Source organism: Monocercomonoides exilis, assembly GCF_001643675.1.
Source record: "Monocercomonoides exilis strain PA203 chromosome Unknown scaffold35-1074681, whole genome shotgun sequence".
In the NCBI taxonomy this organism is placed as follows: Eukaryota; Preaxostyla; order Oxymonadida; family Polymastigidae; genus Monocercomonoides; species Monocercomonoides exilis.
In genome coordinates this window covers 638796-662798 of record NW_027150580.1, presented here as the reverse complement: position 1 = coordinate 662798, position 24003 = coordinate 638796, and the positions used below count along the sequence as shown (strand labels likewise).

The 24003-nt window shown below is 41.5% G+C and overlaps 9 protein-coding genes across 9 annotated transcripts; 6 read left to right on the top strand and 3 right to left on the bottom strand.

Annotated features, from left to right (window-relative positions):
* Positions 1-1042: 1042 nt before the first annotated feature.
* Positions 1043-4642, bottom strand: MONOS_15818 (uncharacterized protein). The gene has a single exon (XM_067868718.1). The coding sequence runs from the start codon at positions 4582-4584 to the stop codon at positions 2101-2103; it is 2484 nt and encodes an 827-aa protein (XP_067723955.1). The 5' UTR covers positions 4585-4642; the 3' UTR covers positions 1043-2100.
* Positions 4643-5612: 970 nt separating this feature from the next.
* On the top strand, positions 5613-6552 carry MONOS_15819 (uncharacterized protein; the record flags this gene model as incomplete). Its single annotated transcript, XM_067868719.1, has 2 exons — positions 5613-6159; positions 6251-6552. The coding sequence occupies 2 exons, from the start codon at positions 5613-5615 to the stop codon at positions 6550-6552; spliced, it is 849 nt and encodes a 282-aa protein (XP_067723954.1).
* A 35-nt stretch (positions 6553-6587) lies between these two features.
* Positions 6588-7028, top strand: MONOS_15820 (uncharacterized protein; the record flags this gene model as incomplete). The annotated part of the gene is made up of 1 exon (XM_067868721.1): positions 6588-7028. One exon carries the CDS (start codon positions 6588-6590, stop codon positions 7026-7028), a length of 441 nt encoding a protein of 146 aa, XP_067723953.1.
* Positions 7029-7430: 402 nt separating this feature from the next.
* On the bottom strand, positions 7431-11511 carry MONOS_15821 (uncharacterized protein; the record flags this gene model as incomplete). Its single annotated transcript, XM_067868722.1, has 5 exons — positions 7431-9320; positions 9588-9871; positions 10262-10457; positions 10606-10745; positions 10932-11511. 5 exons carry the CDS (start codon positions 11509-11511, stop codon positions 7431-7433), a joined length of 3090 nt encoding a protein of 1029 aa, XP_067723952.1.
* Positions 11512-15234: 3723 nt separating this feature from the next.
* MONOS_6079 (uncharacterized protein) lies at positions 15235-15477 on the bottom strand (the record flags this gene model as incomplete). The annotated part of the gene is made up of 1 exon (XM_067876283.1): positions 15235-15477. One exon carries the CDS (start codon positions 15475-15477, stop codon positions 15235-15237), a length of 243 nt encoding a protein of 80 aa, XP_067723951.1.
* A 1832-nt stretch (positions 15478-17309) lies between these two features.
* MONOS_6080 (uncharacterized protein) lies at positions 17310-19857 on the top strand (the record flags this gene model as incomplete). Its single annotated transcript, XM_067876285.1, has 4 exons — positions 17310-17316; positions 17373-18787; positions 18929-19211; positions 19298-19857. 4 exons carry the CDS (start codon positions 17310-17312, stop codon positions 19855-19857), a joined length of 2265 nt encoding a protein of 754 aa, XP_067723950.1.
* Positions 19858-19906: 49 nt separating this feature from the next.
* On the top strand, positions 19907-20440 carry MONOS_6081 (uncharacterized protein; the record flags this gene model as incomplete). Its single annotated transcript, XM_067876286.1, has 1 exon — positions 19907-20440. One exon carries the CDS (start codon positions 19907-19909, stop codon positions 20438-20440), a length of 534 nt encoding a protein of 177 aa, XP_067723949.1.
* A 22-nt stretch (positions 20441-20462) lies between these two features.
* MONOS_6082 (uncharacterized protein) lies at positions 20463-21166 on the top strand (the record flags this gene model as incomplete). The annotated part of the gene is made up of 2 exons (XM_067876287.1): positions 20463-20634; positions 20703-21166. 2 exons carry the CDS (start codon positions 20463-20465, stop codon positions 21164-21166), a joined length of 636 nt encoding a protein of 211 aa, XP_067723948.1.
* A 63-nt stretch (positions 21167-21229) lies between these two features.
* On the top strand, positions 21230-22123 carry MONOS_6083 (uncharacterized protein; the record flags this gene model as incomplete). The annotated part of the gene is made up of 1 exon (XM_067876288.1): positions 21230-22123. The coding sequence occupies one exon, from the start codon at positions 21230-21232 to the stop codon at positions 22121-22123; it is 894 nt and encodes a 297-aa protein (XP_067723947.1).
* Positions 22124-24003: the final 1880 nt, after the last annotated feature.

The window sequence follows — 24003 nt, the reverse complement described above, 5'->3', positions numbered from 1 at the left end:
TATCCCTGATGCACTAATATCATTGTCATTTACAATCTGATGAAGTTCTTCGAACCATTTTTGAATGGCACTTGATGATTGTGAAGATATTTTTGCTGAGTCTAAAGGTTTGGAAAGCGCTGATTTCAAAACACTGCTTCTTTGAATCGTGTAATACGCCGCAGTTAAACCTGGAATTTTTATCTCTTCTTCGTCACGCAATGATTGCTCAAGATGCTCCACAATCTAAAAATACTTAGAAAAATTAATTTCCTTGATAAAAAAAAACAAAAACCATTTTGTGCACGTCCTTCACTCTAATTGTTTCACCTTTTGAAAGAAGAACAATAACTTGATTCTCAATTTTTTCTATTAAATCTTGTGTAATAATTGGTGGTCTTCCGTTCACTCCTGCCTGCCTTTTCTGCTTCTCTGCCGCTATTCCTCTGTACCATGAGCCATTTGATATGGTGCCAGAATCTACAGCCACTTTTCTTGTTATAACATGATCCTTCCGCAGTTCAAATATTTTTTGAGATGTTGTTTTTAACCTTCTTATTTCGGAGGTTGCCAACTTTTTCCTAAGCTCTGATAACGACAATTCTTTTGTAATAGCCATTAATATGGGTTTGATTTTTGATCATAATTAAAAAAATATGAGAATTAATATTGATTTTTTGTTTGTGAATAAAAAAATGCAATAGTTAAGTATTCATTGAACAATAAAAGTTCTTCACGGAAATGCTGGTGTTGATTTTTTTTGATTTCTTATTGAGAAATGAGTTAAAGTTCAAATTGATTCTCTCAACAAGGCGAATTGAATTTTAACGGAAAATGATCAAAATTTGGATGGGAAATTACTATTGATACTTTATGGAAAATAAATATGTTGTTGAAAATGCTTTTGAAAGAGATGATCAGATTTCATTATTTCTTGAAATCCGGGTTTTTGAAAAATTCCCGGGTTTTTGAACGATGGTAAACGTAACACTTTTCCAAGTGAAATTATCATTTGCAATTTAATCGAAATTTATTTTAACAAAACGATAAAAACGAAACAACCAAAGAAAACCGAAAATCTATTTTTATTTTGAGTCAGAGGGCTGTGGTTAAATCCTTCGTTGACGGAATCTCTTTCTTCAAAAAGAAAATGTCTGAAATGCTCTTTTTGAAAAAACCGAAAAAATGGAAGAGTTAAAACACCTTTGTTTGTTAGAATGAAATGACATTTCACTCTGTGTAACCATCTAACATATTGAACATATTCAATTCAATAAAAAAAAGAAAAGAAAAGAAAAGACCTAACTTTCGATCTCATGAGAAATTGGTTTCAAACAAAAATACCCATTTCCTCTTATTTGCTTTTGGCTAAATATAAACAAGTTGATATCATCAAAATACAAGCACATACATATAGACAAACAAATATTTCAATAAACAGAAATAAACACCAAATCAAACACTCACCCTATACAGACAGAAGGAAGGGCATTAAAATTAAATTAAAAAAAAAAATAAAATAAAATAAAGACAGATATGGTCAGGTCTTCGTCTTTGTCCATTTTTAATACTTCTGGGTGTCATTTATAACCTTGTATTGGCTTCGCTTCCTTTTCTTCAAAATGCAAACAAAAACAATTGCAAAAATCGTCATTCCCGAAAGTCCAAAAAATACACTCACAGAAACAGAAATAATTATAATCTGAGTTGGTGTGAGTCTTTTCGGCTCACTTTCCGAAGGCTCATCTTTCTTTTGATTCACCAAAATAAAATCATCAGTGCTACTCTTTTTGCCATTCTTCAGTCCATTGGGATATGAGAGTCGGCAGATCACAGATGTGTAGTCATCGACTTCAAGAATAGACTTCGGAATCTTCACTTTCATTTCAGTCTCGTTAACATATTCAGAAATGGGACAATCAATCCACTTCAGTTCTTCCCCTTTTCATTTTTTGGCTGCTTCAAATGTCAAGCTGCAAGGAAATAAATATTTGCCACACACAACAGCGATTACAGTTTCTTCATCTTTATCATCACGAATCTCATTTGCATTGCTCTGTTCCTCTTTTATCTGAGACACATTCGTCAAAACAGGAACAAAGAAAATAGAACCCAAATTCGTCACTGCGTCACTGCGTCACCGCTCACCCTCACTTCAGAAAGCATTCCAAAAGGTTTCCTGCCCATCCCATCACTTCCAGCTGCCAAGGAATTCACAGTAGTCCAACCCAATTTTTGATTTCCATATTGAAGAATGTTATGATGCAAAGAAGGGAATTTCTTCCATTCATCGTCAGTTGCATGATTATTCACAAAGCTGCAATTATTAAAGTTTAAAAAAGAAGCTGTTGTCAAAACGGCACCTTCACTGATATTAGCAAACATGCAATCTTTGAAGTCCACTTGATAAGAATTATTAAAAAATATAAGCCCAAAATTCCAAGAGCACAATTGATTGTTCTCTGTGTTGCCTCCTCTATTCTCACATTCGTTCTCAAATAATCCATTCATCGTTAAACTGTTGGGTTTTTTGTTATTTTCATTGATGCAACTCTGGCCCATGTCAGTCAGGTTACCATTTCTGCCATAAACAACAAGTCGACTCATGTAGGCCATTCTATCCTCAGTCACAATAAGCTTAAAAGGAAGAAGATTTCCTTCCAACCTTGACACGCTTTCTCCCTTCAGCCCAGCGTACCAAGGCCTGAACACAACATCAACAATCACAATATAACATCTCCCATAAATTATATCCAGTGCATCTCCTTTGACTGCATCAGGATATTCAATGTCGATATGCTCGAAATTTAAATCTGAGCGATTCGAGTGAAATACCCCCTTCAATTCTCCTGCTTTAATATTTGCACCAACATGAAGAATTCCGCGATTATTTTCTTTAATTGGAACTGGCAATGAACAATCATCTACAGCAGATGAAAAGACAGTCTGCTCATCAAACAAACACGCTTCATCCACAGGAACAGATCCAACAACAAACATCGTATTCCGAACAAATTTTAGGATGTGATTCAGCCCAGTCTTTAGCAAATCACAAGGCTCTTCTCTATTTCCACAATTATCCCCATCACTTGCTTTCTCTCCCCCAATATAAATATTCTTCGAGAAATACGGAAGCCTTTTTGCCTCATCGTTCATGAAATCAACAATGTTATTCGCTCCGCCCGCTCTTCCTTCCAACATAATAAAATTTGGCTTTCCATAAATCTCTTCCATGTCAAACTTAAACTTGTCTTTCTTTATTTGCTCATAGCCTGCTTCAAGGGACATTAATATATATTTTCCAATATCAGCCGTGCAATTTGAGAATGTTACCCTGTCTAACTCAAAATTTAATGCACCAATCGCATCATTATTTGCATGGACATACACTGCTCCACCTTTTGATCCCTCATTTTGTTGCTTTTGCAATTCATTGCTTTGACAAGAACAATTAGAAAAATCGGTTCCAATGATATGAGTGGAATCATTGATGCTTTCAATCTCAAGGTACAAAACGCCTCCCAATCTGTGCTCCAATGAGCCACAATTTGAAAAGTTGGAGTCATGAATAATTGTGAAATTGCAACCTCCCAATATTGTTATCACCGATTGTGCTGCGCTTGCTGTTGAAATTGTGTCAAATGAGGAAGAAAACAAATAAAAGAGATACGACGCATCTGCCAATATCAGTGCAAAAGAGGAATGAAAATGCGAAATCCCAACATCTTGCAGACTTAATGTGCCTAATTTGCATTCAATCAAAACACAATTCAGCACTTGCTCAGAATCTGCTGCAATAATAGTTGCTGTTTCAACTTCAAAAGATGCATCTTTTCCTTCAACAACAACCAATCCCCGATTTCTGCCACTTGCACGTGTTGTATTCACATGAATCAAAGCGTTTTTCACAGTAAAATTTCCATCAGTTCTTAAGTTAAACAATGCATCCCCCTGCTGCACCTTCTTTTCATCCAATGCTGTGATTATTGTCACAATGCGATCGTCTCGATTTTTAATCTCGATATTCCTTCCTTCAATTGTGATTGGCTCAGTGTCGTATTTGTTGCTTTCTTCGCTGAGGCACAGAATCATTGAACTTTTCTTTGAACATTTTTCCACCACTCTTTTGATTGTTTTGCATGGAATTGATTCACGTATTCCACATTCAGCGATATCTTCCCCATATGCCCCGTCAAAGAACAATTCTTCTTTTTCTTCTTCTTCAAAACTGCTTTCGTTAACTGGATTTCTACTGATGGCAAACGATGCTCCATTCTCCACCAAAGTGTTCTCTGAATTTTCATAATTCTTGGTATTTTCAAAATCATCCTCCAGTGGAATTCTTTTCGTTTTATCGTTCAAAAAATAATCAGAACTTGTAATTCCTTTTCCCACAGCAGTGTGTTCTTCACTTTCCAAAGCAAAATCTTGAATAACATTACCTTCACTTTCAGCGAGCTTTTTCTTTCCTTCGATGCCAAAAGATGTCTTAGAAATTTCATGAATAAATTCTTTGCTCAAATATTCTTTATTGTTGCAATATTCAGTAGAAACTCCTTTCAATAACAGCACCAAATATAAAAACATCTTATAAACAACTGCCATCCAATATAAAGTTATAAGATTCGATTTTCAAAGAATAACAAACAAGGATCCAAACTGATCCAATCGAAATGCCCATTAATTTGCAATCAAAAAAATATTTATTTTTTGTTGATAAAAGGTGTGATTTTTTAATTTTCATATTCAATTAAATATTATTTTTGGTACGAAAAATCCTTTGTATATTATGTTGCTTGCTGTCTTCGAAATCGACTTTCCCGTTAAATTCTGTGCAAAGACACCGAGCAAACTGGGCTCCTGCAAGACATAAAGAAAAAAGTCTGCGATGTGTTGAAAATGGGAGGCAAAGCATTTGAATTTCGCAATGACACCTGCTGGACATTTTCCTTTGCCAAGCCTCCTTGCGCAGATACATCAATGGAGCAGCAAGAAAGTTTTGCACTCCCTTCAAAGGCATTAAACAGCACAGCATTCGCTTCGAAACCTCTGCCAAATCTGCTACTTCATTTCCTTTTTCGATTTCTTGCGCAATCAATAGAAATGAAAGCAGCGGACACACAGGAAGGACAAAGCTCATTAAACCATCAAGCCAACAATCCGATGTGAAGCGATGAGTCCTCTGTTGAGTATCTATACTGAAGGAAGTTCATTTCAATCAGATACAAATGCTGGCAACTCTTTGCCAAAGCGAAAAGCACCAGAAATGTGTGTTGCATTCAGTGAAGAGGAGTCTTTGATCAGGAAAGAAGGCACCAATTGAAAGGCTCGTTTTGATGAGCGTAGCTTTGGAGTGATCGAACTGCAAAAACAGATTTTGCTCAAAGAAGGAGCCATCGGAAGTGATTTGCAAATGATTTCAAAGGAATCACCGCAGTAAGACGAGGTGACAAAAGAAGCGAGCAGAGAGTTTTCCACATTTATGGAAATGGAGGAATGAAGATGAGGCGCTTCACGCTGGAAGAAGCGAAAAGCCAGCTGAAGCATTCAGACGTGTGGGACATGACAGCAGAGGAGATGGAGCGGTTTGAGAGGCAGCAGAAGAAGGAGGAGATAGTGATGGTAGCATTGAAATGAAATGGAAGGAAACGAAGGAGAGAGGAAGGAAGAGGAGGAAAAGAGACAAACAGGCAAAAGAATCAGAGATGACAGAGAGGTATGAAAGCGAAAGTGAAGAGTCATTTCAGCCATTACCCAGAAGCCATGGACCAAACTTGCTTCAATGGATCCAAAGTCCATTGAACATCAACAGGAATGAGCAGCCAACAGAAGAGAACGACTCGCTTTTGTGTTTGTCTTCTGTTCAGGCTTCGAGTGATTCTTGTGATGAGAACGATGATGAGACAGCATTTCCTTCGATAGTTTCTGAAGACATTCCATCTTTCCCTTCTTTTGTGGCATTGCTACACGATTCATCCCAACCACCACAGCAATTTTTGTTCACATCGGCTGAGTTGTTTTCTTCTGTTGGCAGCCCGCACAGCTCAGCTGAAAGCGAGGGACAAACATCTCAGCTGCTATTTGAAGCATCTGAAGTCGGACATTTGTCTGAGGCAGAAAATGACAGAAGTTCGAATTGCCCGAAGCAGATCCCTTCAGTCAGACAGCAATTGTCTATACGTTTGGCACAGAACACTCTTGATTGGTTAAGCTCTTCAAATTCCTCAAATTCCTCAAATTCCTCGAAATTTACTTGATTGCCGGCTGCCAGACACAATAATGCCAGTGGATGCTTTTGTGACTTTTCTTCCAACAACGCCTCCACCTTCTTTTACTCTGCCTTCCTTTGAGATGCTCTGTGTGCATTCAGAGAAAGAATGTCAAACACAACCAGCTCAGCCTCTGCTCTCTTCATCTTCATCATTGACATTTTCTTCTCCACATTCATCATATTGCCTTTTCTGTTTTTCTGGTGTGACTCCTTCAGAACCAACATCTTCGTTGTTCCGCAACACATCATTTTTCAAGTTAGCAAACATTCAGCGTGGAATTCCTGCAACACACTCTTCTTGAACACTTGCTGCTCCGATTGTCTCATTGTCTGGCGCATGTGTGTTGTCACCGCCTCTGCAGGTGCCTCATCTGTTGAAAATAAAAATTGCGAGTGTTTCAGCAGAGCGTCGATTGCCTGGGGAGCTGCAACATTCAGCACAGGATCGATCAGCAGATGGGAACGCCTTCTCTTCTCATTCATCGTCTGCCAAGCAAACACCACTTTTGCCCTGAGCAGTCGCTGCAGCTGTGCTGTGTCAGAGTGTTTGTGTGGATGTGGAGGTTGTGCGGAGTGCTGCTCTGATTTGACTGGTCCACTCTTTCCTGCTCCCAAAATGGTTATTCAGCTTCCGAAAATGCTTCCACCGCTTTTGGGGGTTGCAGTTCCAGAAAAAGGGAGAATAGAGAATGGCCTGGAAGAAAAGATTGCTGCCAAGGAGAGGTCAAGAAAAATGTCTAAAAGCACATGCTCTTTTGCCACTTCATTCGAGAAATAAGTTTCATTTTGACAGATCTCTTTCTTTCATTTTTCATTTTCAAATTGTTTTTCATGAGCTGAGCGAAAAAGACTTAAAAAAAAAATATTCATCGACCCTTTTTCAACAAAAACAAATTCTTTGCCTCTTTTTTCCCGAAAATACGCAGAAATGATGGATGTTTCTCAATTATTTCATAACTAAGTGACTTCACAATTGAAATGAAAACAGCAACACAAAAAGAAAAATAAAAAACAATAAAATACTGAGGATATCTAATTGACTTCGCATTCTATTTGTTTTGTTGGTGCAATCACCTTTCTCCGCTCCAAACGCTCAATTCTTCTGCTGTGGCCAACTGGGAAAGTTGGAAGGCACATCTTTAGAGAACACCGTCTGACAGAACCAAACAGCAGGCAGCGCTCATTTGTGAGCTCGCTTTTGCGAATTGTATGCCATCTGGTTCAGCTTCAAAAGGCTCAAAACAACTTTTGGATTCGGCGATATTGAGGGCGAGTATGTGTCAGCTTGCTGCTCGGATGAAGGAGGCGGAGGAGGCTCAAAAACATATTTGTTGCCAACCCTTTCAGAATGCACCCCAGATGAATGGGAAGTTGGCTGAGGTGGAGAAGCAGACGGTTCTGCAGAGAGCAATGCCCGGGATTCAGGAGCAAAACATCTATTGGCTGATGAGTCTGCTGCTGCAGGAGCCGTCTTTCGAGGATGAAACGACGGAATGATCAGTTCATCTCCCAACATTCGTGGTGAAGAGGACGAATCATGCCTGGCCAACCCTTTGCTCCCCGTCATGCCCAACAATGCAGTCGAAGCCTCCGTTGCCCCTGCCCCTCCACCATTCCAGTCAATCCAGCGGTCGCTCTTGTGCTTGTGGAAAGGCGAGACGCGAGCACGCTCCACCCCCATCAGCCTGCATTGGCTGCCGTCTCCACCGAGAAAGACCCCGAAGCACACACACCGCGGAACATTCACCACCACCGCTGGCTGCCTCACCCTGTTCACATACATCAGAAGCGTCCCGTTTACCCCATTCACCTCAAGCGCCACTGTGTCGCCCTCTCCCCACCTTTCGCACCGACACTGCACAACACCATTCACCAGCACACGCCCGTCACACCCAAATGCAATCGACCCTTCGTCAAACCCAAACGGCCGGCTGCCACTCGTCTCCAAAGACTGTTCTGCCAAGCAGCAATGATCTGCCCGAGAACGCCGCTGATCAAAAAAGACTGTCTGAAAAGGCTGCTTCTTTTCCTTTCCTGTCAATTCTCCCTCCAGCCCTCGCTGCTTAGCCTTGCCTGACTGAGCATTTTTACCACGAAGAACAGATTCTGAACGATACTTCCATCCCTTCACACAAACACCGATGTGCGGCTTCCAAGCAATCTCCTGCTTTTTGTTCCAATATGCTTCTGTTTGGCAATCGCTTTCTTCGCTTGTCTCATCGCGGCTGCTGTCAGTTCCACTGGAGTCATCTTCCTTCTCGCTTTCCTTCTCGCTTTCGCTCAACCTGTCTTCCCTGCTCCCTTCTGAGCTGTCATCATCCGAGTCTGAATAGCAGTCTCTTTCTGTGTCTTCTCTTCTTTTCTCGCTCGCTCCAGAGGCTGATCTTCGCCCAGAGGACGAATGCCCACCTGTCCTGCGCCTGCCCGCAATTCGCTCCCCATAGCAATCACGCAGCTTTGAGATTTTCAGCTTGCACCTCCAAATCCCTTCTCTTACCTCCTGCTTCACAAACAACATCACATTCTTCTCCTTCGCTCCCCGCTGCTCGGTCATCCCTTTGCTCCCACAAAACTGCTCTCCAAACGAGCCCTCAGTTTGTCTCTTCTCTTTCACAACTGCCATCTCCCGCAGCATCTCCAAAATCCCTGGCCCTTCCTCTTCTTCGTCACCCTCCGCGATCGACTCTTCTTTCTCTTTCAGCTCCCGCTTCGCCTTCCTTTCCTGCGCCATCCGCTCTGCATCCACCCACCTCGCAACTGTTTGCGAGCGGATCAGCTGCACTGGCATGAACTCATCCAAGTTGTCTTTCGCAAACTGGCTCGCCTTTTCGCTCTGGCCCCACCGAACAGCTCTGCTCAACCGACGGCAAATGGTCTTGCCTGCTGCATTCGGCAAAGACTGGCTCTTCTTCTCATCAGCTGCACACGATTCATCTGGTTTCGCTGATTGGACATGCACTGGAGAAGATAGAGAAGGAAGAGGAGGAGGTTGATAAAAGGGATCTTCATTTTGTCTTAGCGGCTGGCATCGAACAAGCGTGCATTTCGAATCTTTTGCTCCCATCCCAACCTGAAAAATAACATCATTTCAAAACAAATAGAATAAAAAGACACACACATACAAAATAAGCACAAAAATGATTATTGAAAATATTCCATTTCACACAGCAATTTTTTTTTCTCCTTCACAATTCCATGAGCAGAAAATAACATGAAAAAGATAGGAAAAAAAAAATAATATTCATATTCGTTTGATCATCCTTTTTGCACAATTGCTTTCTTTTCTCGGTTTCTCAAATAAAAAAAACAGCATAGTCCGTTTCTTCAGACTGCACACCCCGACAATCACAGTGCTCGGCACATTCACAAAGCCCACTTTCTGCGCCACCCTGTTCCTGTAGAAGCAGATCTCCGACTTCGGCAGATCCACAACCACAGAAACCTCGTCTCCTTCCCCAAACGCCTCGTTCCCTTCGACCAGCTGCTCCATGTGCCTGCACTCTCCGCTCGCCAAGTACGCTGCCGATGCTTCGCTGTCTCCAAACTGCGATGCAATCTGCGCTGCCAAAGGAAACTGCGACACCCCAACATACGGAACCCAACTCTGGCTCCTCACATAATCTGCATACGCCTTTTGCTCCTCTTCTGTCAACGGTTCCATTCCTTCTCTGTGCTGGCTTCGATGGCTCGGAACATATGACGCTGTTTTTGTCTTGTCCTGCTTCGCTCTGCCAACCCTGCTGCTGATGCTGCTTCTGCTGAGGTTGCTGCTCGCAACAGACATCCTCTCTCTCCTCACGTTCTTCTCCAGCCGCTGCCCAAACGAGTCGAACCGCACCGTCACAATCCATCGGCACCCCCGCAGAGCAACGTCTGCCACCAGATTCATGTTCATGTGGTGGATCCATCTGCAGCTGCCTTCCTCAAACCCAAAATATCGCGTGTATTGTGTCTCTCCTTGCAGAATCGGCAGCAGCTCAGACGAAAGTGCTGAATGCGCATTCGGCTGACGAGGCTGGGTGGAAGGCGAAGATGCTCCTGATGCTGCGCAAGGACGGTATTTCATGCCAAGCATGAACCACTCGATCTCTCTTGCGTGTCTGTTCCAGATGCATGCGATGTCTGCGTAACTCGGATGGAACTGCGATGAAGGAAGGCGGCAAAAGCGGATTATTTCACATGTCGTGTTCCGTCGGCAGGCTCCAAACTGAAACAGGAATTGTCACAGCCCAGTTCATTCAATACACACATTTTCACATACACAATTGAAGGCAAAATATCAAATCAAAAAAGATGAAAAAAGATGAAAAAAGATGAAAAAAGATGAAGCAGATTTGAAATAAAAAATGGCAAACACCAAAAACGAGTTTGGGCGGAACATCCACAAAAAACACAGCCTGGCGGCAGCCGTTCACATAAAACGAGACAATCCTTCTGTTCATGTCTGCCTCAACTGCCACAACATCCCCACATTCCCAGCAAACGTTGCTCACAGCTGCCTCACGCCAGTCGAAGGCATCAATCAACAAATTCAGATGAATGTTCGTTTTGATAAACACATCTCAAAATGAAGCAAATACAAAAAATAAAAAATAAAAAATATAAAAGTAAAATGCTCAATTTATACCATCACATCTCACACAACAAAACAATAAAATGAAAAATAAAACAAAAAACACACATTTCCCATCTTTCTGGATCCATTTGTTTCTGCTCTTCAGCATTCCATCTGCCCAATACCCAGCACTTTGCCCTTCGTCCTCTCCAAACAGCACCGTTTCGTTTTCTCCGCCAGATTCACAGACGCCAATCACCATCCTCCTCTCCTTCTCGCTGCATTCAACTTCCTCTGCCTCACCTGTCCCACATGCTCCACCTGCTCCAGCTGATGTGTGTTTGCAATCGTGTTCGCAAAGTCTGCGTATCCGCGTCTCAAACAGCCAAACACCTTCCCCAACCACTTCCTGCCCAATGGCCATCCAGTCACCATCCTCCTTCCACACCGCTTTTGTCCCTCTGCTTTTCACAACAGGCGATTCTTTCGCTGCGCCACAGCCACACCCACAGTAACCCGAAGGCATGCTTGGCAGATCAGAAAGCTCATCGCTGCTTTTCTTTCTCTTTCCTCTTCTCCCAACACTTTCGTCGCTGCTCCTGCCCACAGCCCGAAAAACAGAGCTGCTGCTTTGTGCTTCTTTGTACGCCGATAGCAGCGACTCAATTCCGCTCAGATGCACTTTCATTTCGGGGTTGTCCAGCATCTCTTCCACCCGCCTTAACTCCGCCTGTCTGTCGTGTTTCACCATTCGCGCACACAAGTCAAAGATGAAAAACCAAAATGAAAAGAAGAAGAAGAAGAAGAAGAAATGAAGCAAACTCTCTGTTATCCGGTGCCTCTTTCACCTGATAGTTGCACTGATTTATCGTCTTCTTCACAAATTCGCATTTCAGAATCTCTTCGGTCTTCGGGCGCTTTTTGTAGTCCTGCCATCACAATTCATATGTTGCAAACAGAAACATCAGACAAAAGAAGGAAAAGTCCGCCACGTTCAGCAGCTGTTGCTCAAAGGCCTGCACACACCTCTTCAATCATCTGGTTGACAATTCGTCGGATTTCCTCCTCGTCGCACTTCAGCGGCTCAGCCACATTGAAAGGAACATCGAAGTACTCACAGCTCATGCAATCGTACGGCCGCTTGTTCATCAGCATCTCATACGCAATCACCCCAAAAGAAAACACATCTGATTCATAACAGCAACTTTCGTATGTGAAAATGGCTTATTCTTCAAAGTGCTTTGGAATTGGCATACTTGGCGTTTCTTCCAACTTCTGGTGCGCGATAGCACCTGAAACACATGCATTAGCCAGCAGCAGCAGTAATGCATGCACACATGCACACATCGTCAATAAAACAAAAAGCATCTGAGAAAATGGCACACTTTGTTCCAACATTCCCAAACACAAAACTTTGCCCATCTTTGATTTGCGCCAGCAGGCCCAGATCCCCGATTTTCACCCTGCCCCCTTCTTGCAAAAATATGTTGTCCGGCTTCAAGTCCCTGTGCAGCATCCCCATCGAGTGCAGATAATGCAGCCCAAGCAGAATCTGCGTGAACACTTGCTTGAACGTGTCCAGCTCCATCGCTTGTTGAGCATTCATGTTCTTCCGAATCACGCTCCCCAGTGTCCCGCCGTTGCAGTACTCCATGATGAGATACGCAAGCATGTCTCCTGCTCCCTGCCACGCAAAGAACGTTTCGTGCATCTTCACAACAAACTCGCAGTCGATGCTTTTCGTCTCAAACAGCTCCGCCATCTGCTCCTCCGTCAGCCTTCCCGATTTTATCTTCAGTATTTTCGCCACGTATTTTCGCCCGTCATCCTTGTTCGTCACAAGATACACGTCCCCAAACTCTCCTTTCCCAAGCATTTCCTCAATCCTGTCTTAAATCGCAAATAACATACCCAAATAACAAAAGAACACACAGTTTTCTACCACATCGTACGAGTCGTTGCTGGGCTCCATTTCACAAACAACAAGTTCCTGGGCTTTTTCGAAAGTCAAAATAGACAAGGCAATTTATTATGGTCGAGAAAATGAAAACAATCTTCAAAAGCCCACCAAAAATAAAATTAATATATAATCTTTCAGCCAAAAACTTTTAATATTTTTTGTGTAAAGGAATAGGCCATAATGAAAATTTCAATCAGATTGAATAAAAACGAAAATATGACTTTTCAAAGAGAGTGAGTGAGTGAGTGAGTGAAAGTCAAGAATAAGCCTGGTTGACGGATTGAAAAATTGATGGTTACGTCAGTCAGTGGAATATTTTCACGTCAATTGGCTTTTTTTCTCTCTATCTTGATATTTGAGGCAATAAACACAAATTTTATTGCTTAAAAATGTATGGTTATTTTTTGAAATAATTAATTATGTATTATTTTTTCCTCAAAAGAAAGAAAATATTATGAACCATAATTCTAATAATACTTATTCTGAGAAATATCTTTTTGCAATTGAACGCTTGAAGTCAATGATAGCTGATTGGTTTGCATATTGTTGTATTTGCCTATAATCTGTAAATGTACTTCTTTCATGCAATCCAGTGGAAATTTTCGAAAATAAACAAAAAGTGGAACATCTTGTTTATCTGCCTGAATATCGAGTTTATTCTACAAATTCATAAAGAAAGTTCACAGGATGAAGAAAATTGGAAGTGAAAACTGAGAATCAGATGATGAAACACTTGAAAATCGAAGGCATAACGAATTTTATTATAAAGGAAAACAAGCATTGACTTGGGAATAATAAACAGAAAATTGCTTTAAAAAATGCTTTGAAGGTTTGATGTAGTTATTTTTTTCGAGTGATTATTATTTTTCATTCAGGATGCTGAAAGATAGAAGGAATGGATGGCTTTGAAGAAGAACAAGATAAGCTAGGAAGGAAAAAAAAGACGGACACATGAAATGCTAGATATTTCGAAGACTCATTGAATCGGGCTTTGACGAAGAATTCGTTTTTGAGGAAAGATGTTTTTTTTTGTGAAAGAGGGGAAGCGAATATGGAAGAGATGAAATGAAAAAGGGATCGCTCAATCTTTCGTATTTTTTGTTGGAAAGAAAGAAAGTGGATTGAGCTGAATGTTTGATGGATTTGGAGGATATTATTTGCCAGAAGAAAAAGGGACAAAAGAAAAGAATTTCAATGTATTTTTTGTTGATGTTAATTGACTCTCATCTTCTCAATCTTCAACAAATAATCATCTCATTCAACACATTCATCATCATCATTGTCTTCTGGATCTTCTATAAATATATCATCAACATTTCACACAACTTCTTCTTCTTCTTCTTTTGTTAATTTGACATGTCTGTTTTCAATTGAGTTAAGGAATAATCTCCGGAATAAATCGAACGGGCCCTAACGATGGAATTTATTTTTTGTGATTTTTTTTTTGAATTATTTAAAGAAGAAGAAGAAGAATGAAGAGGAGAACAAGGAAAAGAAGAAGAACATGAAGCTGGTTGAGAGCTAGCCACCAACTGCGGAATGTGCTTTACAGAGCGGGAAAAAGAGAAATGCAACCAGAGAGACTCAAACGAGATAGGAAGAACTTAGTTTATGCCACATGACTCAGAGAACAGCTTTGAATCTCTTTCAACCACCTTCGGTGTTCTGCAGCTTGTTATTTTAACATGGAACAATGAATGACTTTTATGCTTATGTGAGTGTCTGCCTCATTGCTACTTGCACAATCTTCACAATCCTTTCAAATAGCAAATGAATGTTCGACCTCTTCTTCTCCTTCTCATTTTCATTCTTTCTCCGCATCGTCCATCCCAGCTTCCACTTCTCCGCTTCAATTTCCATTATTCATTCTCTCTCTCAGATGAATGTGCTCAAACGGATTAAAACCACTACAGAAGACAAGTGCACAAAGGTTAAAAAGCAACAGGAAAGTGACAAACTGAAGAATTGTGTGGAGAAAATAACAAGTATGAAGAAGAATACGAAGAGGAAATGAAGAAGAAGGAGAAGAAGAGGTGGAGGAGCTGGCTGTTTAAGTGAAACATCACGAAAGAGAAGGAGATGAGCACGAGGTGATCCAACAACCGACGAATAGGATGAAAATGTTACTGGAGATGGGGAATAATAATTGGAGAGAGAAGGCGATAGATCTGAAATAGCAGGAGAAGAGAAAGAAGAAGACGTACAAAAGTGCGAAGAGGCAGAGAAAAGAGGATTAGATCCATTATATTTCATGTTTTTGAACAATCTCATTTGTTGGAGTGGAAGCATTGAAGAAGAGAGAAGAGGAACTGCTTGACAGATCAGAGCTGCATTCAGCGAGTGTATCGCGGCCGATCCAAAAGGCAGACGAAACGCACCGCTTAGGAATTCGACTGATGAATTGAGAAGATACGAAATGGAAGAGGAAAAAGATGAAGAAGAAGACAATGATAATGATGGCGATGACAATTAATCACTTGAGTCATTCTGCTGTTTCATTTCTTCTTTTTCTTCAACACCTTCTTCTTCATCGCTTGTTGTGCTTTCATCCATTCCAATGGGAATGATGTCTGGCGTGATGAGTGCTGCCCTCAAAAGCGACAGGTTGTCTTTGCCGAGAGAGAAGCAGTCGTCGATGGTGAACAGCACATCCTCTTTCAGCTGATAGCATGAAACGAGATGGATGACTGGCTGTGGGATGAGGGGAAACATAGCAACGATCGGTTGAGTGGGTGTGGGAAAGGACAATAGCTCCGTTGGGGGAGAATGAAGTTAAAAAGAAGAAGATGGCGAAGAAGGAAAAGAAGCTGCAATAGAAGAGGAAATATCAGTGAAGCGTTAAAATAAAATTGAAAAATCAGCAAGCAATAATGGAATTCAGAAGGCATAGAGAGATGCACAAAGCTGTTGAAAATACAGAATTCATGACAAAGAAGATATGTTGAAAGCTATAAAAGCACTTCGAACTTTATCATAGAAAAGAAGTGAGATTTTATTGAAAAGAGCAAGAAACGCAACACATATTCTCCTTCTCGTTAACTTACATCATGAATATTGCTTTCAGTTTCCTCATTCAGATGTTCTTCTTTTTATTTGCTCATTGATATTAACGCTTCACAAGAACTATTTTTAAATATGCAGTTTATTCATGAAAATATTGATTGATATTTTTGTGAAAATCAAAAAAGAAAACAGATGATTTATTGTTTATTTAAAAATTTGTTGAAAGAAATGTGAAATGAAAAAACTTTTGTCAAAAGACAAAACAGTTAAAAGAGCATTTAGTGCTTCAAAGATAGAGAATGCCTTCTGTCACCAGAGATCCTTTTTGTTCTTGAAAAGACACATTCGCAGCTTGATTCGCTGCATTGAGATGAAACAAATGAAAAAAAGATGTTTGAAAGAATTGTTTGAATAAGTTCTTTCTTCGTGATCTCTGCGTCGAACTTTTGTGTGTCGTCTTCTTATACGAAGCTTGGTGCTTCATTCAAAAAATCCGGAAACAGTTTGAAACATAAATCCCTGATCTCTTTTGATTGATTTGATTATACTGTTACAACGTATCTTTCAAAACCTTGTCTAATTCGTGTAGCCCAGTAAAAACATATGGAACATACCACTTGATAACAAACTTCTTTCTCTTTTCTGGTTCCAGTTGTGAAGTCAAATTGATCTTCTGGTTTTTAAACAGCACATCCACATTATCTACGCCAAATTCTATTTCATCAGTTCCGTCTTCCATTGCATCTTCAGTTAAGTCACGAGAATTATTTTGGAAATATGTGATGCGAGAATATGTCAAACATGACGAAGAAAAACTATCAAAAGAAGAAGAGCAGGAGGAACTTGTTGAAGGAAACGAAAAAGACTCATGCATGCTTTCATCTTTTTTCTTTTCACTTTATTTTGTTAATCCGGTCATTTGAAGATACACTTTAAAGTGTGTTCATGCTATTCAAAGTGAATAAATCAATCAAAAAACGATGCAATTAATATGTTTATCCATAAAGGCATTTTGAAATTCACTCAAATGATTTTAACATTCAATTATGTTGGGTGTTGACACAAAAATTTGACAAAGTCAAAAAAAGATCGACCAGTCTGTGACTTAGGCAATTTCCAAAAAATTGATCCAGTCAAAACCCATTAACGTGTTCTTTATTTCAAAAAAAAAAGTATCGATTATTTTTTGTTCGATTTAAATTTTTCATTTTCCTTTTATTTTATTAAGTGTGTGAACGATAAACTGTTAAACTTTTGAATAATTTTGATTAGATATAAATGCTTTTTGACTTCAAGCATTTTTAAAGTCAGTCAAAAGAAGATTTCCTTAAGACAAAAGTCTTAAGTCACCCAGGCTTAGTCAAGAATTCGAATATTTTATAACAATTTTTTCTTTGCTGAGTTTGTTGCATCATTTGATGAAAGAAGAAGATTTGAGGAATGAAAACCAGAAAAAGGAATAATTCATCGATTTGTAATAAAGCGAATCTTCGAACGCAAGAAGCAGGTTTGCTCCTCAATAATGAGTTTGATCTTAAACAATGGGTGGTTTAAAATCAAACTTCGCTAACGAATTGACTTCTTGTTTACACCATTGTCCGCAGTTGAAATGAGGCTAAATCCTGTTAGAATGGCAGACAGCGACAGCGAGGAGAAGATTGTTGATCTTGTTCAAAGGCTCAAGAGAGTTGAAAACTGGATTGATGAAGTATCGATGAGCAGAGGAGGACCAAGTCACTCCGGAGCAGAAGGATTATTACCAATGAGAAAGACGAAGAGGGAACGGCCAAGAAGAAGATCTCTGACGAGATCAAGCGAATCTGAGTCCGAAACTAATTATTCAGAGATGATTGAAAAGAAGAGACACAGACAGCGATTGAGGGGCAGTGGCGTACGAAACCAAATGAAGAGATGGGACGAAGAAGAAAGCAGCGAGAGCGATTTCGGAAGTACAGAAAAGCGGGAAGAAGAGCAGGAGAGATCGGAAGACTTTTTGGGAATTTTCCCAGACGAATGGCTGACGCCCAGGAGGCAGGCGGGAGAACTGAAGAGATTTGTGGAGTTTTGCAAGGCCGGATCGATCAGAATAAACGATGATGTCTTTAACACGTTTATTCAAGAGACGGAAAAGAGTTTCTTCACCAGACACACTGATGCGAGTTGGAACGCCTTAAAGGCGACTGGGGTCACCGCTGAATGGAGAAAGGACTCACCAGAAGCTGTACGAGTCATTGAATTTCTCCAACCAGCCCTTGAATCGGTGTTTGAAGCCGCTAATGCGATTGCAGCCCTTTCAACAAGAGAATTGAGGAAGACACGTTTTGAGGAAGAAGAGAAGGAGCGACTGAGGGGACTCTTCTGCTCGTTCGCCCTGATAGCAAACAGTATCAGCCGCATCAACTTTTTGAAAGTTATTCCCCATTCAAACTGGGAGAATGAGAAGTGCTTCCTTGAAGGGGGAACGTCCAAAGATGTACCAGAGAGCCTGAGGAGGTTGGTGGAAAGCACCAGCTTTTTTCGTCCAGTGGGGGATGTTCCAGTGTACGGAGCATCCCCCGCTTCTCCAACAGCCTTCGGCCTTATCACAGCCAGGAGAGGACGCTCAAGGAGGTCCAGCACAGACATGAACGCTCAGGGCTTCGCTTACAGACAGCTCCTGAAGCATGGCTTGAATGGGAGCTTCACGAATTTCAGGGAAAGAAGGAGATCAACACATCCCCTCACAGCATCCCCCAGTATCACCTGGGAGAGTGGCCACGATCACAGTTCCCCTCCCCCCAGCTCCCCCGAGGATACGGGGAGGACCAGCAACATGTGCAGCTTCTGGATAGAGCCAATGGGCATCGTAGAAGCGAGGGGGAAAAAGGTCGCGCTTCGCCGCGAGATAGAGAGAGAAGAGAGATCCGCGCTTTGCTGCGAGACAGAGATAAACAGAACGCAATCGAATTCCGAGGGAGTGACAATGCCAGGGGGAGTCTCGTTCAATCGACAGATGGTTACAAGAACGGAACCCGTGGGAGTTTGCGAGAACAACGAAAAGGCATTGATGCCATTCGATCGAGAGAAGAGGATAGATCAAGAGATCTCGAGAGACCATGAGATGGGAACATGGAGATAGAACACAGAAGAAGACTCCGTATATCTCCACAAGACAAAACAGAAGAACGAGCAGAAATCCGAGAAGGAGGAAGAGAAGATAGTTTGGAGAGCTTCTGGAACTGTTATCGAATCCCCAATTGGGAGCCCCCAGGAGGCGAGCTTGAAGACAGCTATTGCATATATTCTCGAAGGAGAAGAGAATACACAGATTCAGCATGGCCACAAGACCCAAGAAGTGAAGAGGAGTCAAGCGATTGGACCACCGAAGGAGCTACTTCCTGGGAGACTAGTGAACAGACTGAGCGAGTGGAAGAAGATTGGGGGAGATAAACTTGTGAGCCGTGGTATAAGAGCTCGATGAAAAAGTCCCCAATCCCCAATCTCACTCGAGGAGAGAAAACATAGACAAGAGTTTCGGGGGACGATGGAGATGATGAACAATTATTTATCCCTCTTGGAGGAGGAGTTGATGGATGGAGTGGTGAAGCCCATACAGGAGTCGGAGGTGAAGTAGTTCAACCCGACATTCATGGTGATAAAGAAAAACGGAAAGTGGAGAAAAATCCTGGATTGCAGAGCTCTAAACGAGGAAGAACAGGGAAAGCATTTCAAGATGGATTCCCAGGAGACAGTGGTGGAACTCCTGGAGGAGAACGACTGGATGACAACTCTGGACATATCGAGTGCATACCAGCATGTCAAAGTGTACGAGTAATTCAGTCCCTATCTGTGTTTCAGCTTTCAAAGTCAATGCTACGCTCACATAGGGATGCCATTTGGAGCGAAAAATGCTTCCAGAGTTTTCACGAAGATAATGAGAAGGGAGGCGTCATATATCAGAGAAAAGTGGAAAGTGAAGCAAGTGATATACCTGGACGACATTCTCCTCATGCACCCAGACAGGGATGCATTGAGATCGATCTCACAGGAGATAGCCCAGTTCCTGAGAGATCTGGGCTGGATACTGTCGGAAGAGAAACTGAAGTTTGAACCAGTAAGGAGCGTGGAGTTTCTGGGATGGCTGTGGAACTCAGAGAAGATGGAAGTGACGCTCCAAAAGAGGAAGAGAGTGCTGCTTCTGGAGGATGTGCGAACGTGGAAAGCACATGCAATGGAGAGGAGGAGACAAAAGACGAGAGACTTAGCAGCACTCCTCGGGAGATTGAATTTTGTGAGGTCACAACACCCACCGGCGAGCTTGTGGATGAAGCGCATGCAATATGTGCTGAGGCATGCAATAGCCCGCGGAGGCTGGAATGGAACGGTGATAGTCAGCCCAATGAAACCTGGAGAATTAACACACTGGAAAAAGATACAACAAGAGAATAAACCGAGGCGTATGAGGAAGAGAACAAGGCCAGCAGTACTTACAACGGATGCGTTAGAGCTGGGATGGGGTGCAGCGTTGACAATACCGAAAGAGAACAGGGAGGAGAAGATTTATGTTCACGGAAGTTGGACTCTCCAGGAGAGCACGCTTGCAATCAACGAGAAGGATTCCAGAGCAGTGTTGAGGACTCTAGAGAGAAAGGGAGCATGGCTGCAACAACTGAAGGAAGATTTATTCGTCTAAAAACAGATAACGTGTCCGCGAGATGGACAATTCAGAAGAAGAGGGGAGCGCCGTAGCTCATTCAAACACTGAGGGCTTTGGAAAGGAAACTGAACGGCCTGGACATCACAATTCAGACGGAACATCTCCCGGGGGAACAGAATACAGAAGCAAATGCACTCAGCCGGATGGTGAAAAAGCTGGACAAGTCCTGAGTGGGGAGAAAGTCGCAGGGATATAGTAAACAATCGCACCGAGAATACCAGATACAATTTTAGAACAGATTGCGCCGGTGCCCTGCGGAAGAACTTGGAGACTATCCTCCGTGAGAAGGAGGAGAGAGAGAGAAACACCAGAAGACGACATAGTGCTAGTCCACCCGTTCCTGAGAAACATTGGACGGACCCTGAAAGAGAAGATGAAGGAAGCTTTGATGGAACTAACAATTCTGATTCTGCCGGCCTGGCGGGGGCAGACCTGGACCCCGCTGCTGCAGCCTGGGCATTCCATAAAGACCCTGGGGACCTTTCAGGAGTGCATGATTCCGGGAGCGAAGATGAGAAGGGAAGGCTGGAAACTACCCCCAGGAGAGGTAATAAGCGTTATACTGGAGAGGAAAATATCCCAGGAAGGGACCTCTTCCTCACATGTGGAGAATACGTTGGAGCAAAAGATATATCAGCAGCAATACTTATAAATCAAAAGAGCGAAAGAGACACGTGGAGATCGCTGCGAAGATTTAAATAATTCTTGGAAAGAGAGAGCATGGATGACACTGACCCCCTCACAACCAAAGATGCCAAATGGATTATGGCAGAGTTCACCGAAACACTCTCGAATACGAACATCTCGAGTGGAGTAATTCATCAGACAGTACGAAAAGAACTGGATTCCATTAACCTTTTTAGGGAATCCAAGATTGATCGAAAGGACATAGAAATAATTCAAAACACTTATGTGGGAGATAAGCAGAGAAAGGGCAAACGGTACAAGACGATGTGGGATTTCACGATAATCACCAAATGGGCAGAAGCCGCCCACGATATGACGGACCCACAAATCCTCCAGAGGAGAGCCCTCATCCTAACCATGATTTTCGGTGCTTTTAGACCAGCAGAGCTGGAGAGAATGAGAAGTTATACAACGATATTTAAAGACAATTCGGTCCAGACACAAGTTCGAACCAAGATGTCTGGAAATAAGGTTATCAAAATTATTATAAACAAACATCCGAATCCACGAATTGATGCAGTGGAAGCGCTTCAACGCTGGATGTACTATACAAAGACAACTTTTAAAGACGAACATGTGTGGTTTGACATAGAAGGGAGCAAGCCTGCAAACTTGCAGAGAATTAAAGAAGAATTAGTGGCTGTCCTGAGAGAAAACGGAATACCAGACACATTTACCGCCAAATCTATAAGACAAGCAGTGATTACATACTTAGCAAGACAAGAAGGAGCGGACTGGAAGGCGATCAATGCGTACGCGAGATGGGCGCAGGGTTCGAGAGTGGCCCAGGAATATTACACCATGTTACCGGTACAAGACATAAAATGGATCCTGGAGACAATAGGGAGACAAGTACCTCAGATGGGAGAAGATAACAAGCCAGATAAGAGTGGAGAATCGAAGGATAGGAGGCTCGAGAAAGCAAATTCAGAGATGAAAGATTGCACTGAAAAGACATCAGAAACTGGGTGAGAATAAGATATGAGGAAGGAGAAAGCGGCCAAAGAAACGAGACTTTAAGCTTTGAGAAGAGAGAATACAAAGAGAAATAATTTTGTCACAGAACTCCTCATCCAGACCACCCTTGCTTCGGAAAACACCCTCCATAATCCCCAACAATATCTGTGAGCTGACTGGAGGGAAGAACACAACTCCACTGAAGAAGAGAGGCAAAGATCGGAAGAAGCGTAGCGGAAGAAGTTTTGGACAGATAGGGAATGACACGGAAAATGCAGGGGCCAGACCGGTGTCGCCACAAAAATATCCCAAGAGAGGTGGGATGGAGAGCAGGAGTGCTGCATCGTTATTCGCACGCTCTCAACTCATCCGCCGCACTAGAGCGTGCTAGAAAAGGGGTTTTGGATCACGTGCACTGAGAAAGAAAGGATTTCGAGACTCATTATTGAGGAGCAAACCTACTCCTTGCGTTCGTAGATTCGCTCCATAACGAATTAATAAATACGCAGTGAGACAGGTTTGCTCCGAGATAATAGGAATGCCGATGGAGAGACGATAGGCTGAGTGGTGCGAGTGGGAGCCAGAAGTGTGTGGGGAGATGACAAGAAAAAAGGCGAGACAGCAGAAGAGAGAAGAAACGAGTAACCGTCCAGAAAGATTTGGTGCACCTTTAACCTGTATTGAGAAACAGGGAATGAATAAACAGTTTTAATCAAAGCTTTCTCCTTAACACGATAACGATTGTGTTTAACACAGAAGATTCAGAGCAGTCCAAACAGTGGGTAATGATTGAGGTTGCTCTGCTGATGCAACAGAGAAGCGGGAGCCAGAGCGCTGCACAAGCAGTTTTCTTTTCCACGCCACGCGGAAGCGAGAGTGGTTTTTCTTTCTGCTCCAAGAATACTCGCCTCACCGGATCCCTGCACAGCCTGCAGGAAAGAGCTCCGAGGGGCATGTCCCCTGCCCTCTGGTCTTCGTGACCAAGGCGAAAAGGCGAAGTCTGTGGTGAAGTGAAGCGGACAATGCATTATTTATTTATTTCTTAATTTTAATGTTATTGTTTTGTATTTTATCTCGCCCTTTTTTCCACGTCATTTTGGAGAGGGTGAAGTTTTTCACTCAAACCACCCAAACTTCAAATCAATACTCATTTTCTCCGAACAAACCTGTCTCACTGCGTCTTTATTAAAAAGATAAATCAGTCACATCCAAAATTTAAAATCCTCAATTGTGAATGATAATTTTTAATATTGGAAAATAGTGATTTTCTTCTTTTCCAATTGAGGCAGCAAAGAATTAGTGATGATATTTATTCTCTTTTAAGAAACATAAATAAACCACAAAAACTGCACTTTGTTTTGGCACAATCAAGAATTTGAGTTCAAAACCATTCTAAACAGCACTATTGTCATTTAACATTTGAAAACATATCGATGATTCAACTTTATCTTTCTGCACGCTCTTGAAAAGAAAAAAAACAAGAAATTATTAAACCTTTTTTTCTAAACAACATTGATCAAAGGATTTAAAAGTTCTGCTTTTTGTGTTTAATAATGCAATAAATTCATGTATATGATGTATTTATATGTGTATTAATATTATTAATTTTTGATTGAAAAAGTTTATATCAAGATCAAAAATGAAGGTTGATTCTCTTTTCACCAAAAATTATTTGATTTCAAAGATGATGGTTTTTTTCTGAAAAAGAAGTAAATTTTTGTGTATTTTCACAAACGATAAAAATATAGGTTCGAACACTCATCCTTTTTGTGAGAAATGAAATAATAAAATATTTTTTGTCATTTTCCGATACTCAGCAAAAAACCAATTTTTCACAAAAAATTTCTTAAAAAAAATACTCAATTTGATATTTTTTGAATAAGAAGTTAACCGAA

Bases quoted from the DNA above. Each gene is read 5' to 3' on its own strand.
- MONOS_15818 (XM_067868718.1), bottom strand. From the start codon at position 4,584: ATGGCAGTTGTTTATAAGATGTTTTTATATTTGGTGCTGTTATTGAAA.